This window comes from Malurus melanocephalus, unplaced genomic scaffold (assembly GCF_030028575.1).
Source record: "Malurus melanocephalus ecotype Western Australia unplaced genomic scaffold, MMel_1.1 scaffold_312, whole genome shotgun sequence".
In the NCBI taxonomy this organism is placed as follows: Eukaryota; Metazoa; Chordata; class Aves; order Passeriformes; family Maluridae; genus Malurus; species Malurus melanocephalus.
The window spans coordinates 318,407-333,478 of record NW_026623544.1 but is presented as its reverse complement, the minus strand read 5'-3'; the positions used below and the strand labels follow the sequence as shown (position 1 = coordinate 333,478).

General features: G+C 41.8%; 1 protein-coding gene across 2 annotated transcripts in view; it reads right to left on the bottom strand.

Annotated features, from left to right (window-relative positions):
• The window catches only part of CDH8 (cadherin 8), a 141,341-nt gene that overhangs the window by 65,735 nt on the left and 60,534 nt on the right, over window positions 1-15,072 (bottom strand). For both annotated transcript variants that reach the window (XM_057377417.1, XM_057377416.1), the window contains one exon: window positions 1,632-1,799. In XM_057377417.1, coding sequence (XP_057233400.1) covers window positions 1,632-1,799 — 168 coding nt within the window. The remainder of the gene's footprint in view (window positions 1-1,631; window positions 1,800-15,072) is intronic.

The window sequence follows — 15,072 nt, the reverse complement described above, 5'->3', positions numbered from 1 at the left end:
CATTTTGGGTGCAGCCTCAGGAGGAGGCTTTGTCTGCCCTCAATGTACCAGCAGGCCTGGATTAAATTTGTCTGCTTTTATTCTCCTCACTTTGCCTGGCCCCTGTTTCAGGTGAGCCCTGTTTTAGGCATCACTCCCAGCCAGTGTGGGATGACTTTTAGACATTTCAGTTTTAGGCATCACTCCCAGCCACCGTGCCCAGGCAGCACTGGGAAAGGGCAGTGCCACCCCCACATGCTGTGCTCCAGGGCTTCCTTCCCCCACTTTGGAYCAGCTGTGCTGCTGATTTTCAGGTCAGATTTTTATGCTATTGGCAGCCAAAGGCTTTTWGAGACAGCCCTGGTACAATATAAAAGCCAGGTAAGCTGGCAAWGGCAGCTCCGTGGTGCCTGAGTGGGAACCACGGGACATTGCAGGTATAAAAGAAACATCCCTCTGCATTCTGGTGATACAGTTCATCTGTGGACATTTACATGATTAGGGAAATYGCTGGAAAACACTGACACAGAGGGGAAGGCAATGCAAAGGGACACGAAGTAAAATATTTATGCATTTCCCGCTTTATGAGAGAAAACCTTTTATTGTGCAGAGTGCTTATCTGTTAAAAACCACTGCGATGAGGTAATAAAAGATATATTTTGAAAATAGGCTTTTGCCTCTGCTTATTTATATGAGATTTTTCTCTCTCTATCCATCTATGTACATTTCCTAGKCTACAGGAGAATATTTATCATATGCTGAGCACTAGGACAAACCCATTTTACTCTATGTCCTCAGAACAGGGCAAAAGCCCTGTTTTCCATGACTTCCAAGTCATACATAYATGGAAAATAATTAATTTTGCATTGGGTCCATGAGCACTTGGTAGAAAAACATACTTCTAAGAAAGCAAAAATGATACAAAATCTAGATACAGGCTCAAAAACCTTTTAACTTTAAGATGGTAAGTTTCTAATAATGTATTAAATTGCACTGTTCCAAATAAAATCAATCCAGTCATTATGCTCATTCTTTTTTTTTTTTTTTTTTCCTTTTGTCTTCATGTTAGAAATAGACTACAAAGCTTGCAGAGAATCTCAGCAGGATGCCAAATCATTTTAACCTAGCTCAGCGAGATACCCATTGGAACCACAGTAGAAAATATGGATTTTGAATGAAAGATCAACAATTATCTAGATTCAGACTTATCTTCTTTGTTTTCTTCAGTATTGCCTAATTAGTGAAAGCTTTATTCCTTTTATCTGTTATATGTGTCTTTTACTGGTGGTGTCACTTGCCTGCATGAGAYGGAAGCTACACTGCACTGAGAGGAAATAAATATATTTTCTGAAGTTTCCAGGCCTTTTTGTGTTCATGCAAGAGGAGTAACAAGGGAGGCAGAGATCTGTGTACACTGTTGTGGACATAATTTCTTTATTCCTAAGTTTTTAACCAGACAGAAAACTATTAACCTTTCTCTAACAACAACTGCATTTTTAAAAATTACATTATAAACCAAGGCAATATGAAAATTAAAAAAAAAATAAAATACTTGATTAAAAAAAAAAAAAAGCCAAAAAAAAAATCCCAACAAAAAACAACACAGTAACACATTCTTATATAGGAGCACACACATATATAATGGCACTTACTCTGTGCAAACTTAGGAGGATTGTCATTCACATCYGTGAGTGTAATTGTCACTGTTGTAGTCCCAGAGAGTCCACCCATGTGTCCTCCCATGTCCTTTGCCTGGATGACCACAAAGTATTCTTCTTTGGCTTCTCTGTCCATGTTGGGAAGAGCTGTTTTAATTATAGCTACAATAACAGAGGGGAAACCAGTCAGGTACAGACAGAAATTCAGTTTGCAGCTGGTTTTATGGATATATGCAAATATTGGTATACAAAGAATGTCAAAGGTCCAGTTAGGTTATTTCTTAATTCAAAGGATGAAGAARAATTTGAGATTTTGAAAAAAAAATATAGAAGAGGTCACCTACCTTGATTTAATTGGAAGTGCACTGAAACTGTGGTTCAAAACGCAAGAATTAATCATAGCCAAGATACACATTTTACATTTTATTCCTGACAAACTTCTTGGTTTCTGCCCTATCTCTCACAGAAAGCCACCATTTCCCCCCAGAATTCCAAACCAAAAGACAACCATGAAGAAAGCTGACTCTRTGAATAYATCTGTTCAKATAATTTAAAACATTTGAAAYCCAAACCCATTATTTAATCTGCTYTAGTGAACAKAGCAGGCTMCAGTTGTTCTGCTARGCCTTAAACTGAGAGCCTAAACTTSACCAGGACAAGGACAGACTCCACCCCACTGTCCCTGCTCAGGGGGGTCACCAGTGGGACAATGACCCCTCATCACCTACTTTAGCAGGTTAAAATCTTACAAACCTGCAGAACCAAAATAATCTGCTGTATATCAACACAGAAAATATCAGTGGGCTGAAGGAAATATCAGCCAAGCATAGCCCAATCAATCAACTCCAAACTCCTGTGGATTTTATGGACATGTAGCAGAAGGAACAATAAAACCATTTTTCCTCCCAAAATTTTCCCAGCTCTAATGGTCTGTTATATTCACAATATGTATGGAAAGTGCAATAGTAAATGTTTAATGGTAAATTTAAATGGTGCCCATTGCAGTTTAGTAAAGTCCACCATAATTATAAGACCCTAATGGACTAAAGAAGCTCCATGAAAACTGAGGAAAACAATTCAAAATGTTAAATTGAAATAAAGTTGTTTTTTTTTTTTTTCTTTTTTCTTTTAACCCATTTTTTAAAATTCTGTTAAAAAATGTTTTTCCTAGTAGACATTGATGGTGACTCAACAAATCTTTGGAATTAATTAAAAAAGTAAGTATTCTGTATTTTTCTGTGTATTTGTTAAGGATTGCAAGTTGAGTATCACAGAGTYCCAGGRTGGGTCAGGCTGGAGGGTCCCCAGGGCTCYTGTGGTGCCCCCTCCCTGCCCCAGCAGGGCCATCCCAGAGCACAGGGCACAGCAGTGTGTCCATGTGGCTCTGGAACAGCCCCAGGGAGGAGACTGCCCAGCCTCTCTGTGCATYTATCATCAATAATTTAACACTGAGAACCCAATCATATCTTCTTTTTGTGTCCAAGGGGCGTGCTCAGAGTAAGGGGGTGTGAGGCATTTGGAACAAAGCCACACACTTCCTCCATAAATCACCAAATATAACATAAGAGCAGGCTTGTAACCTACACTCTTTTACATTTTTTTTCCATAAAATATTTCTGGTTGTTGCCTCACATATTTCATAATTGTGGAGGAAAAGGAAACCTCTGCGTTATGTGTGCAACAGAGAAATCTGCTCCTGAGGAACTCAGAGCCACAGAAGGGCTGGGGTTGGACAGGATCTCTGGAGATCTTYTGGTCCAACTTTCCTGCCAAGGARGGGTCACCTGGAGCAGGGACACAGRACCATGTCCAGAGGGACAGGAGRACTCACCATCAGTGAGCTTCCATCACAGCTGAGTGGGGTTTGGAGCTTTCCAGCAGGYTGAGGTTCCTCAGTTATTCCCCCACACCCTGAACAAAATGCATCTGTTGTATTTTCTGAGTACAAGGWGGGCAACAATAAACCCCATTCATCAGGTTTGATAGGTGAGAAATACAGTCAGTGCAAGAGCAGGGTCATTTCCTTTATGGCAGCCTGGGTAAGGAGAGTAAATGGTGCTTAATTCCAAAAGCATTTGATGTTGTGGCTGGTTTGGACAGACTGGGTTACTATTTATGAATAATAATGATGTATTCTGCAAATAAGTCCATTGTTATAAGTGAAATGACTCATATTTTATGAGTGCATTCTAATGCAAACATAGGCTATCAGAATTTGGCCCACATTAATTTTTTTTCACCAGTAGAGCTGATCCAAGTATCAGTGAAACTTCATTTTTGTGGAGCTTGTATTAAGCATATTATACTTTTTCTCCATTATATTTTTTTAGGCAGCCTCTATGTTTGTTTGGGTTTTTTTAACCTAATTTACATAGCTAACTCTAGCCTACAGATGAATTGTACAAGATGCCACATTTTGTATTCTGCATTTTCCATTGAGACAAGTCAATTATTTCACTAAAGTGATGTTTTTTTTCCTAGACAGGTATTTTAATTTGTCTCTTGATGTATTGAACAATCTAGCCCTTGCCTATGGTATGAAATATATTAGGAAGATTAAATACCTGTAGAAGTGCCAAAGTRAAAATTACAATTTGGGCTTTTAAGACATAAAAATTTTTGGGTTTCTTTTTCTGTAGGGAGGTACTAACACAGGCTGTTATTTCAATAGTTTTATACATCTCTGCTGTCTCAGACCATAAACCATTTGCCAGAAGCTGAGTCAAAGTCAAGTTTCAATTTCAAACACAATAAAAGGCTAAAAAGCAGTTTACTGTTTAAATTACTCTGAGAGGAACTGAAGGTTTTTAAGCATCAAACCTACCCAAATTACACGGGCTGATTGTTACCACCACATTCAGAATCTACAGAATTGAGGTCAGCAACAGAGAAGGGCTGATCTCTCTTAAGAAGAAAATTTCAAAAGCCCCCTCCTCACCTATTGTGATCAAGACAAATACAGGCTGAGGGAGTTCTGCATAGAGAATCTCAAGGATATTTATTTGCCCTTTTGCTTTTTTCATGAGTTCTCAGGCTGGGCTTGCAGCAGGTACTGGAACCATCTGTTTATTTTCAGAACACAATCCRGGCTCACCAAATACCACCACACACCCGGCACAGAGAACATTAACTCGCCGAGCATTCAGCCTGCTCTGCCTCAGCTCAACCCAGAAACAAATCGAGAATAAAATCATAATCACTTCCAGCAGGCAGTGATGGATGAAAAGGATATGTGCCAAGCAGGAGCAGTTTAAAAGCGAGAGAATTACCATAAACTAATGTAAGGCAGGTAGATGCTTGTTGGAAGATTGTATTCAGAGCGGTTATCAATGGTTTACTGTCAGAGGGGAGAGATGGATGATGTGCTTCATGGGCTTTGTTCTGCTTCTGGAACCATTCAATATTTCCTGAATGATGGGAGGCAGGCACAACTCACCAAGCCTTTTAGATGGCACCAAGTTGGGAGCCATTGCAAGTACAGGAAGGAACRGGATTAGAGTTCAAAACAATTTCCACAATTTGGAGAGTCTGAAATAGCAGGATGCAACTCAATTTGGCAAGTAAAAWGCATTTTGTGTGAGGGAAACAATTAACTTTCCAATTACAATAGAGCAGATGACTCACAAGACAGAAGAGAATGTGGAGTCAAAATGAGCTGAATGTGAGACAACAGCATTTTGCTGATAAAAATGCTCAAGCATTTCCTGGCGTATCATCAGTATGTTATGTGGAATAATTGTGGAATAATCCTTCCAGTTCACAGGTAAGGCTGCAGCTGCAACAGCACATCTAGTTTTGAAAAATATTAATTTATGTAGTCATGGAARTATAAGGAAAGTCTTTACAGCCAAAGATGTAAAAACTACAGGGAACTTCTCCCCTTTTCCAATGGGGAGAAGAGGAAAAGATAATGGGTCTAAAATATAACCTCAAAATGAGTTTCAGCTGAACCAAGAGAGATTTCAGTTGAACATTAGGGGAACAGTTTCTAAAGCAGAAGGTAAGAACTGATTGAAGGATTTGCAGCATTCCCGTTTCCATAAGTTTCTAAGAAACAATCAATCATCTGCCAAGAACGGGAAGGGAAAAGCCTGACGCTTTTTGGAGCTGAGGGCACTCACTGCTTTCTCACTTGAGGCTCCTTCCCTCCATAATGTCTAAGTTAAGRCTTCATCTCCCTGTAGYCTGAAGTAATTCCCAATAATTTCTYAGTGCTGTGAAAATATTCATACAWGTASTACAGACATGGAACAGGCACCCACCAGAATTCCCTACAGATCCKCTCCCTCAGGCTGCAAAGATCAGGAAGCACCTTGGAAAGTAAAGAACYCAAGAAGCAAACTACTCCTTCCAAAGATGAAACCCCCAATATTAAAGTACCTATTTTTTTTTTTTATTTTATTTCTTTTTTTTTGGCTGAGTTGCTTTCCCCAAACAGCCACCGGTGTCCCACTGCTCAAGAGCAATGAAGMAGCTGCAGAGGGGCATTTACTGCTGCAGCAGTCCTGACTGCACACACTGAGCAATCTGCACAATCTGCCTCACGACTTGAATCAGTCAAAACGCACCCCTGGGGGCCCCTTTCAAAAACCTRTTTGGAGGAATATACAGTGTCTGGCTCTGAAAAAGACCCGGGGAGAAGAAGCAAAGTGTCAGAGGCTGCAGCTCGTGAAAAGAAAGAAGAGAAGCCAAAGAAGCTATCGAAATAAGGACCTGGCTTTCACTTTTCTCCCCATTTTTTTAAGCATCTCTTTATGATAATGCCATAAAACCATACATAATAATAATAATTGGGCACATGGAACAAAACCAAGCAAGCACTATGCAAAATTGGACCCTGGCCCTGAAAAGCCTTTCTCAGGCATCCCATTCATCTCACGCGCTTTGTTGGAGACTTCCTGCTATTTCAACTTGCACACTTTGATACTTTGGAACTTTCCCTACTTCATTTTGTGAGAGCTAAGTAATTGCTTTGATCTTCCTTCCRTGCTAAAATCTTGGTGGAGATTCTTATGAAATATAACAGTCATTTAGGACCCAAACTCCTGAAAATCAATCATGCAATTTCTTCAGAGAGCCGTGAGTGGCATTCTTTGTGTTCCCGTGAAGCACAGCGACCTCAGTGATGTTTTAGTGGCCCATAAGAAAGGTTCCCTTGGAGATCTGTGGAAAACCTGTGCCATAATTCTTAAAAAATTAGTAGATCACAGCTACCTTTRTTCAAAGTTTAAAAAAATGTAGTGCTTTAATGGTGTGATACAGGAATACTGATACACTATTTTAAATTCTATTTACCTTTATCATAATCTCTTTAATAAGAATTATCATAAAATATTTTAATTTCTTATTTTGCTCTAATGCCTTAGGATTTTTTTTTTTTTTAGTGAGACAAGAAACATATCTGCAATCTCTAACAAAACTGCCTAACTTTCTATAAAAGTTATTAATGACAGGAGTTGTCTGAACTACATTTAGATGTAGATATAGCTCAAATCAAAGACATTACACACAGTAAAAATAATGCCTAGGTGAAGAATCAAATGCTATRTTACACCATTTTATATTTCTGAGCCTTTTTTAATGGAGTAGCTAATAGTGTCCATATTTTATCTTGATGCTTATTTTTAAGAAGTGTGTGGGGAAGATGGCACTTTTTGTTAAACTGTGAGATCCAGGTTGAATAGTTTTATTAATTCATGTTTCTGAACCCACAACATACAGTGTTTTCTATTTCAGCCCATATTAYTACACCTTTTGTGGCTTCTGCTCATGATTTTATTCTGAAGTAGACACTGCCAGTTTATTATTGCATGGGAAATTACCTTTCTCTATGTTAATTCTGCTAAAAGCACAGCCTACAGGGCATTACTGGGTAACACCTGTTGGAATGCTGCCTTTTAAATTCAGGTGAACTGGTCTTTGGATTTTTGAGAACGTGTCCAAGCTTTAAGCTCYACTCACCAGCCATCCCCTTTTCCCTGGGACCTGTTCCTCAGCTGGTGAAAGGATCACCCTCTCACCAGCTGAGGACAAATGCAGCAAATAAACATTTAGCACTGCATTCACTACCCCATTTCCTTAGGATTTTATTTGTAGTGGTCTAATAGCCATGATTACACCAGACACTTTACAGAAAGTAGCCTTGGATTCTTTTTCAGGTGCTTTCCACCTCCAGCTGTGTAGCTCAAACTCCTCTCTCTAATTCAGGCCCTTGAAGCACAGCATTATTTAGTATGTTGCCCATTTTCCTACTCAGCATGAGSAACAGTCAAGTTCAAACCACCTCACTCTTTTTCTGAAATGATAGAGGTATTGCTCTGAAACTCAGCAAATATGTGCACTATCAGCTTTTTGTTACTGCCATTATTTGATAAACTGGAGGAGCAGAAATCGCTTCTTTCCAAATGCCAATCTGCCTTGATCTTAAGCTTTACCAACTGCAGCCCATCGTAACTGTGTTTAAACATCTCTGCAGTGATTTTATGCTGCTTTATTCATCAGCCAGGACAGCTCTCGGTGTTACTGAGGGGCCCAATCCCAAACACTGATCCAGAGCAGCTGCACTTTGTTCTTGCAGATACAAGAAAAGTGGGACTGACTCAGCTCTGCCACCCTCTCCTCATGGGCTGTCACCAGGACAATGCACAGGGCCACCAAAGAGCCTTGGAGAGACAGCTGGACACATCTCCTGGGGTCCCACAGTCCACTGCGTGCACTGAGACACGGAAAGACTCCCAGCAGGAAAAGAGAGGCTGTTTTTAGCATTGCACCCGAGGGCTGTGATTGGTGATGCACTCCAGGAATCCTTCTATGTGCTGGAGCCAGAACAGTGCCCTGGGAATGCTGGTGGAGCCATAAATGCCCTGGGAATGCTGGTGGAGCCCTATCTGCCCTGGGAATGCTGGTGGAGCCCTATCTGCCCTGGGAATGCTGGTGGAGCCATAAATGCCCTGGAAATGCTGGTGGAGCCATATCTGCCCTGGGAATGCTGCTGGAGCCATATCTGCCCTGGAAATGCTGCTGGAGCCATATCTGCCCTGGAAATGCTGCTGGAGCCATAAATGCCCTGGGAATGCTGCTGGAGCCATAAATGCCCTGGGAATGCTGCTGGAGCCATAAATGCCCTGGGAATGCTGGTGGAGCCATAAATGCCCTGGGAATGCTGGTGGAGCCATATCTGCCCTGGAAATGCTGCTGGAGCCATATCTGCCCTGGGAATGCTGCTGGAGCCAGACCAATGCCCTGGGAATGCTGCTGGGGCCATAAATGCCCTGGGAACGCTGCTCTCTGGCTGCACAGAGCTGGCTGATGCTGCACACCCCTGCCTTCCAGTGAAGGTGTCCCTGCCATGGCAGGGGGGCAATGACAGGAGCTGAGAGTCCCCTCCCAACCCAAACCCAAACCACTCTGTGATTCTGTGACACCATGATTCTGTGAAAAGGAGACTCTACAAAGCCCTACCCATGGCAGTTCATGCCTCTTTTCATCATTTCAGTCAGAGTTTACCCAACTTTCCCTCTGCAGTAACTGGCAGGGCCGTGGCAGCAGCAGCAGTCAATAAAACGAGCAGGAAGCAGCAGCTCAGCGCACTCTGCCTCATGTTGAACAAGTGCTTTCTCCACACTAATCCCACGAGGGTTTAGATCTAAAGTATTTAGAAGCTGAACTATTTAGGAAGGCTCTGTTGAACACGAGTGAGCTCTGTTCCCAGCAGCTCATTACTTTCCCCTTACAGTAGCAGATTCTTTCCTGTACCAGAAGTGTTTCCTCGTTTGTCTCCAGCACTGTATCATGAGTAATCACAGAAACACTCCCCGTGCCTCTCTTTTATTAACACCCCTCAAATATTTGTGCAGCGATTTCATATCCGTCTGTAATCACCTCTGATCCAGTTTATACAAATTAAGTTCAATCAATCTTTCATTATGAGTAATATTCTCCTGACCTTAGCTACCCTGCTTTGACCTCTCTCACCAGCTCAGCAGTGTTTTTTATTTTTATGGTGACAGCTTTTATCAGCCCCACACACAATATTCTGAGGGCACCTTGTACCATCAGGAATGAACTGGACATAAACAACCAAGACAGAAGAAACAGCCTGAACATCACAAACATATCTGCAACTGGAAAGTTTCTGGTTTGTGCCCTCTTGCTCCCTTGTTTCCATTCTGCTGGGCTGTATTATAAGGTCTAAATGGAGGCAAAGCTGCAAATTAAAATTAAAGATTCAGACCTGGCTTCTGCAGAGTGAACTTTTCATTCCTCCTAGACCTATTAATTTATGTGCTGATTTCAGGGGTTCAATGCAGCAGAGCAGAGAGGGCCACACACTAAATTAAAAACTCTGCTGTTTAAAGCATGTTCCAACTGAAAGTTAAACCAGGTACAGGGTTTCAGCTCCAACTGAAAGTTAAACCAGGTACAGGGAAAAACCCCACAATTACTCACTCTGAAAAGAAATACCCACATTCTATGAGGAGAGGCTTTGCTTTCTGTGTTTCCTGACTCCTCCATTCATCTCAGCTCCATTCATCTCACTTTGAGCCTTGGCTTTGTACCAGACACCCATATCCATGATGGCAGTGCCCAAAAGCTGTCCTTTTCCACCCAAAAGCTGTCCTTTTCCACCCAAAAGCTCTCCTTTTCCACCCAAAAGCTCTCCTTTTTTACCCAAACCAAGGGATTNGAGGGCTGTGATTGGTGATGCACTCCAGGAATCCTTGTATGGGCTGGAGCCAGAACAGTGTCCTGAGAACACTGCTGGAGGCAGAACACTGCCTTGGGAATGCTGCTGGAGCCATATCTGCCCTGGGAATGCTGCTGGAGCCATAAATGCCCTGGGAATGCTGCTGGAGCCATAAATGCCCTGGAAATGCTGCTGGAGCCAGACCAATGCCCTGGGAATGCTGCTGGAGCCATATCTACCTTGGGAATGCTGCTGGAGCCATATCTGCCCTGGGAATGCTGCTGGAGCCATATCTGCCCTGGGAATGCTGCTGGAGCCATAAATGCCCTGGGAATGCTGCTCTCTGGCTGCACAGATCTGGCTGATGCTGCACACCCCTGCCTTCCAGTGAAGGTGTCCCTGCCATGGCAGGGGGGCAATGACAGGAGCTGAGAGTCCCCTCCCAACCCAAACCCAAACCACTCTGTGATTCTGTGACACCATGATTCTGTGAAAAGGAGACTCTACAAAGCCCTACCCATGGCAGTTCATGCCTCTTTTCATCATTTCAGTCRGAGTTTACCCAACTTTCCCTCTGCAGTAACTGGCAGGGCCGTGGCAGCAGCAGCAGTCAATAAAACGAGCAGGAAGCAGCAGCTCAGCGCACTCTGCCTCATGTTGAACAAGTGCTTTCTCCACACTAATCCCACGAGGGTTTAGATCTAAAGTATTTAGAAGCTGAACTATTTAGGAAGGCTCTGTTGAACACGAGTGAGCTCTGTTCCCAGCAGCTCATTACTTTCCCCTTACAGTAGCAGATTCTTTCCTGTACCAGAAGTGTTTCCTCGTTTGTCTCCAGCACTGTATCATGAGTAATCACAGAAACACTCCCCGTGCCTCTCTTTTATTAACACCCCTCAAATATTTGTGCAGCGATTTCATATCCGTCTGTAATCACCTCTGATCCAGTTTATACAAATTAAGTTCAATCAATCTTTCATTATGAGTAATATTCTCCTGACCTTAGCTACCCTGCTTTGACCTCTCTCACTATCTCAGCAGTGTTTTTTATTTTTATGGTGACAGCTTTTATCAGCCCCACACACAATATTCTGAGGGCACCTTGTACCATCAGGAATGAACTGGACATAAACAACCAAGACAGAAGAAACAGCCTGAACATCACAAACATATCTGCAACTGGAAAGTTTCTGGTTTGTGCCCTCTTGCTCCCTTGTTTCCATTCTGCTGGGCTGTATTATAAGGTCTAAATGGAGGCAAAGCTGCAAATTAAAATTAAAGATTCAGACCTGGCTTCTGCAGAGTGAACTTTTCATTCCTCCTAGACCTATTAATTTATGTGCTGATTTCAGGGGTTCAATGCAGCAGAGCAGAGAGGGCCACACACTAAATTAAAAACTCTGCTGTTTAAAGCATGTTCCAACTGAAAGTTAAACCAGGTACAGGGTTTCAGCTCCAACTGAAAGTTAAACCAGGTACAGGGAAAAACCCCACAATTACTCACTCTGAAAAGAAATACCCACATTCTATGAGGAGAGGCTTTGCTTTCTGTGTTTCCTGACTCCTCCATTCATCTCAGCTCCATTCATCTCACTTTGAGCCTTGGCTTTGTACCAGACACCCATATCCATGATGGCAGTGCCCAAAAGCTGTCCTTTTCCACCCAAAAGCTGTCCTTTTCCACCCAAAAGCTCTCCTTTTCCACCCAAAAGCTCTCCTTTTTTACCCAAACCAAGGGATTGTGCTCCACTAATCCCATTGATTGGTTTGGGGTTATCCCATGTGTTTCCCAGTACAGCAGGTCTTTGCTGTAACTTGCCTTGTTCGTGTAACTCTGTTTCAGGTGTGTGTAGGAGTGACATTATTGAAGTTCATGTGAAATGTAAATAAGTCAGACACAGCTGAAAATGTATTTCCTCTGCCATCCCTATATTGCAGAACACAGTGTCACTTCACATTACTTTCCATTATGATAATCTTATTTTAAAGCTGACAGTCATGATTTAATATCCTTGAAAAARCTTAAAAGTGAGAAGTGCACTCCAGCTACTTTTAGCAGTCTTAAGGAGCCCCCTTTGCCAGCATTTGGATCGTCATCATTTGGATTAGGAAAGAATCCATACAACTTGTGTACCTTTAGAAATAAAACACAGGCAGGGAGCCTGGCATCAGTTACTGAGATGGAACCACAATGATATGAGGAATATATTTCAGCCCACCAGGAGTTTTGTTACTAATCTGACGCCATCACACTGTAAGTTTTGTCTCTCATAGAAAAATCTAAATCGGTATCTTTGCCATGCATTATTTATATCCACTCTCCATCCTACAAACCAATGGTCATAATAAAATTCACCYATAAAAAGCGAAAAACACTCAGAACAAGCCATCAAAAAAGCATTTACCCTAAGCCACATTCAGAGCACTGAGTGTAAAATAACTTCCGAATTACCTCCTTTCATGTGTCTATAACTCTTACAGAAGAACTTGCAAACTAGAACTGCAGCAGTGTATGCATTTTTCATCTCAGGTAATGGAAAATTATTGTTTTATGGGTCACTCACTAGCACTTGTTCCTTTGTGCCCAGCATTATAGAATTGTTTCAGCGAGGAGGGTGAGAGTAATGTCAGAGTTCCAGCTGAGAGTGTGATTCAGACAAGAGCCACATCCAGCTCCTGCCCAGCCATGAGGAACCCAAAATGGGAGAGAAAGCAACAGCTTTCCACCCTTTACCCTCAGCTGTGCCAGCCCTTTCCAGCACAGGCACTGAGCCTCATCCTGCTCCTCTGCTCTCTCTTTTAGTGCCAAGGAAGGCAGAGGAATCAGAAGAATTATCAGAATTGGGATATCAGAATTCCTCATGGTTCAGCTCTCCACGTGCCATTAAAACCAAGCAGGAAGGTCACACAATCCTTACTCCAAGCCAGGAAATAAAAATAAAAAAAAAAAAAAAAAAAAAAAAAAATTGTAGACAGTACTGCCTTGCTGTTGGTAGATCTGTACAGATTCTACATTTATTCTTGGTTTCTAATAAAGATAATGAAAGGGCAGTTATCTAGAAAAACAGCAAGTAGATCAGCTCTAAATAGCTGTACTTTTGAGAGCACTTGGGATGCTTCTATAAATGACAGAAAATATTTACATTCTKAAGTGGATCACTCTCACACAGCCCATTTCTTAAAATGCCAGTTCCATTTTGGGGGAAGACACAACACCTGTATTCAGAAACAATTCCAAATTAATTGAAAAGGCTTTCAGTTTACCAGGGCACTAATGAAATGTAACCACAGAGAAAATGCAACTATACACACACCCACGTTCCCTGTCACACCCMCAAAAATATCCCAAAGATCCCTCAAACTCTAAGATATGCACCACACTTGGAGGATCACCTTCAGCTTTGATAGGTTTGGGGTAAAACACTACTACACCCTCTCAGCTTTAATCTGTGCGCTGTCACAACAGTACCCAAACACCTTCCCACACAAAARCATCCCCTCAGGGTCCTCAGGACTACAGGATAATTTGTTTTCCTGGCTTAGTTACTGCGAGTTGTGATGGTTCACATTGCCAAAGTTGGATAAATATAAAGAAACAATCAAACCACTTTGCACTTTGTATTTGCTTTGGACATTTTGGTTTGGAAAGATCTTTTTCACCCTCTGTATGGGGCTGCAGTTTCTACACAACTACCTGCACCTGGTTTGATTGATGATTTAAATTCTATGTATATTTTATTTTATTTAAAATTTTYTATTTTACACACCCTAAACAAACAAATSTGTGCTGTTTGGTGAGAGCAGGGTGGTGATTCCACCGCAGATGAAGGGCACYGCACAGAGATGGCAAAGGAACAGGGAACAGAAACTCAGCACAGAAACTCCTCCAGCTGTAATGAGCTAGAGGAGAGCATAACTGATGTCTCCACAGATCCACAAAAATGGGGAATCCAAAACCATTTGTTCACTCACAAGCAGCTCCATAACGTGAAGCCACGCAGGGACTGCGGCCACAGTTGGATTCTTTGTGAATAAATTCCCCTCAGACACTAACATGGCATTTTCACTGTAACTGGGCTGCTCTGCAGAGGAATATTTGTAGCTGGACACGAAGGGAGGAAGGGGGAATTAATGCTAGTGAAACAGGAGAAAAATCCTGATTTTCAGGTTCACCAGGAAGCTTTGGAGCTCTCTCTGGCTTTCATGATAACAGGAATCACTTTCCCAGGTGAGGAACAGTTACCTCTGTGGATTAGCATCAGGGTTTAATGCAATACAAATAAGAAAATTGAGTAAAATGAAATAATTTCTAACATTGGGAATATTTCTTTCAGGCCATTTTTCTATGAAAGAAAATCTTCTRTGTAGGTGGAGAATGCACTTCCCAGCTCCTTCAGGAAAGCTGCTGTGTTCCCATGCTAAGGCACTAACTTTCCCTGGGAGAAACTGAGAAAAATCCTGCAGTCAATTCCCTTCTAATTAAGACAGCTCCCACAAGTCAGTGCTGTGTGCAGTAATTTGTAATATTAAAGAAACCAAACAGCATATTTTGATACCTGATGGTCAGAGGTCTGTTCAGAGTTGTATTTCCATGTGATTGTGACAAATGATCCAGCAGGAAATAAGGCCCTCACTAATAACACTCTCTTAACACATTTTTTTGAACAAACTGCTCTTATTTCATTGTACTGTGCTAGAATTTTTTTTCTCTGTAAAACTCTGTTTTACATGCAGTGTGAAAATAAAAGG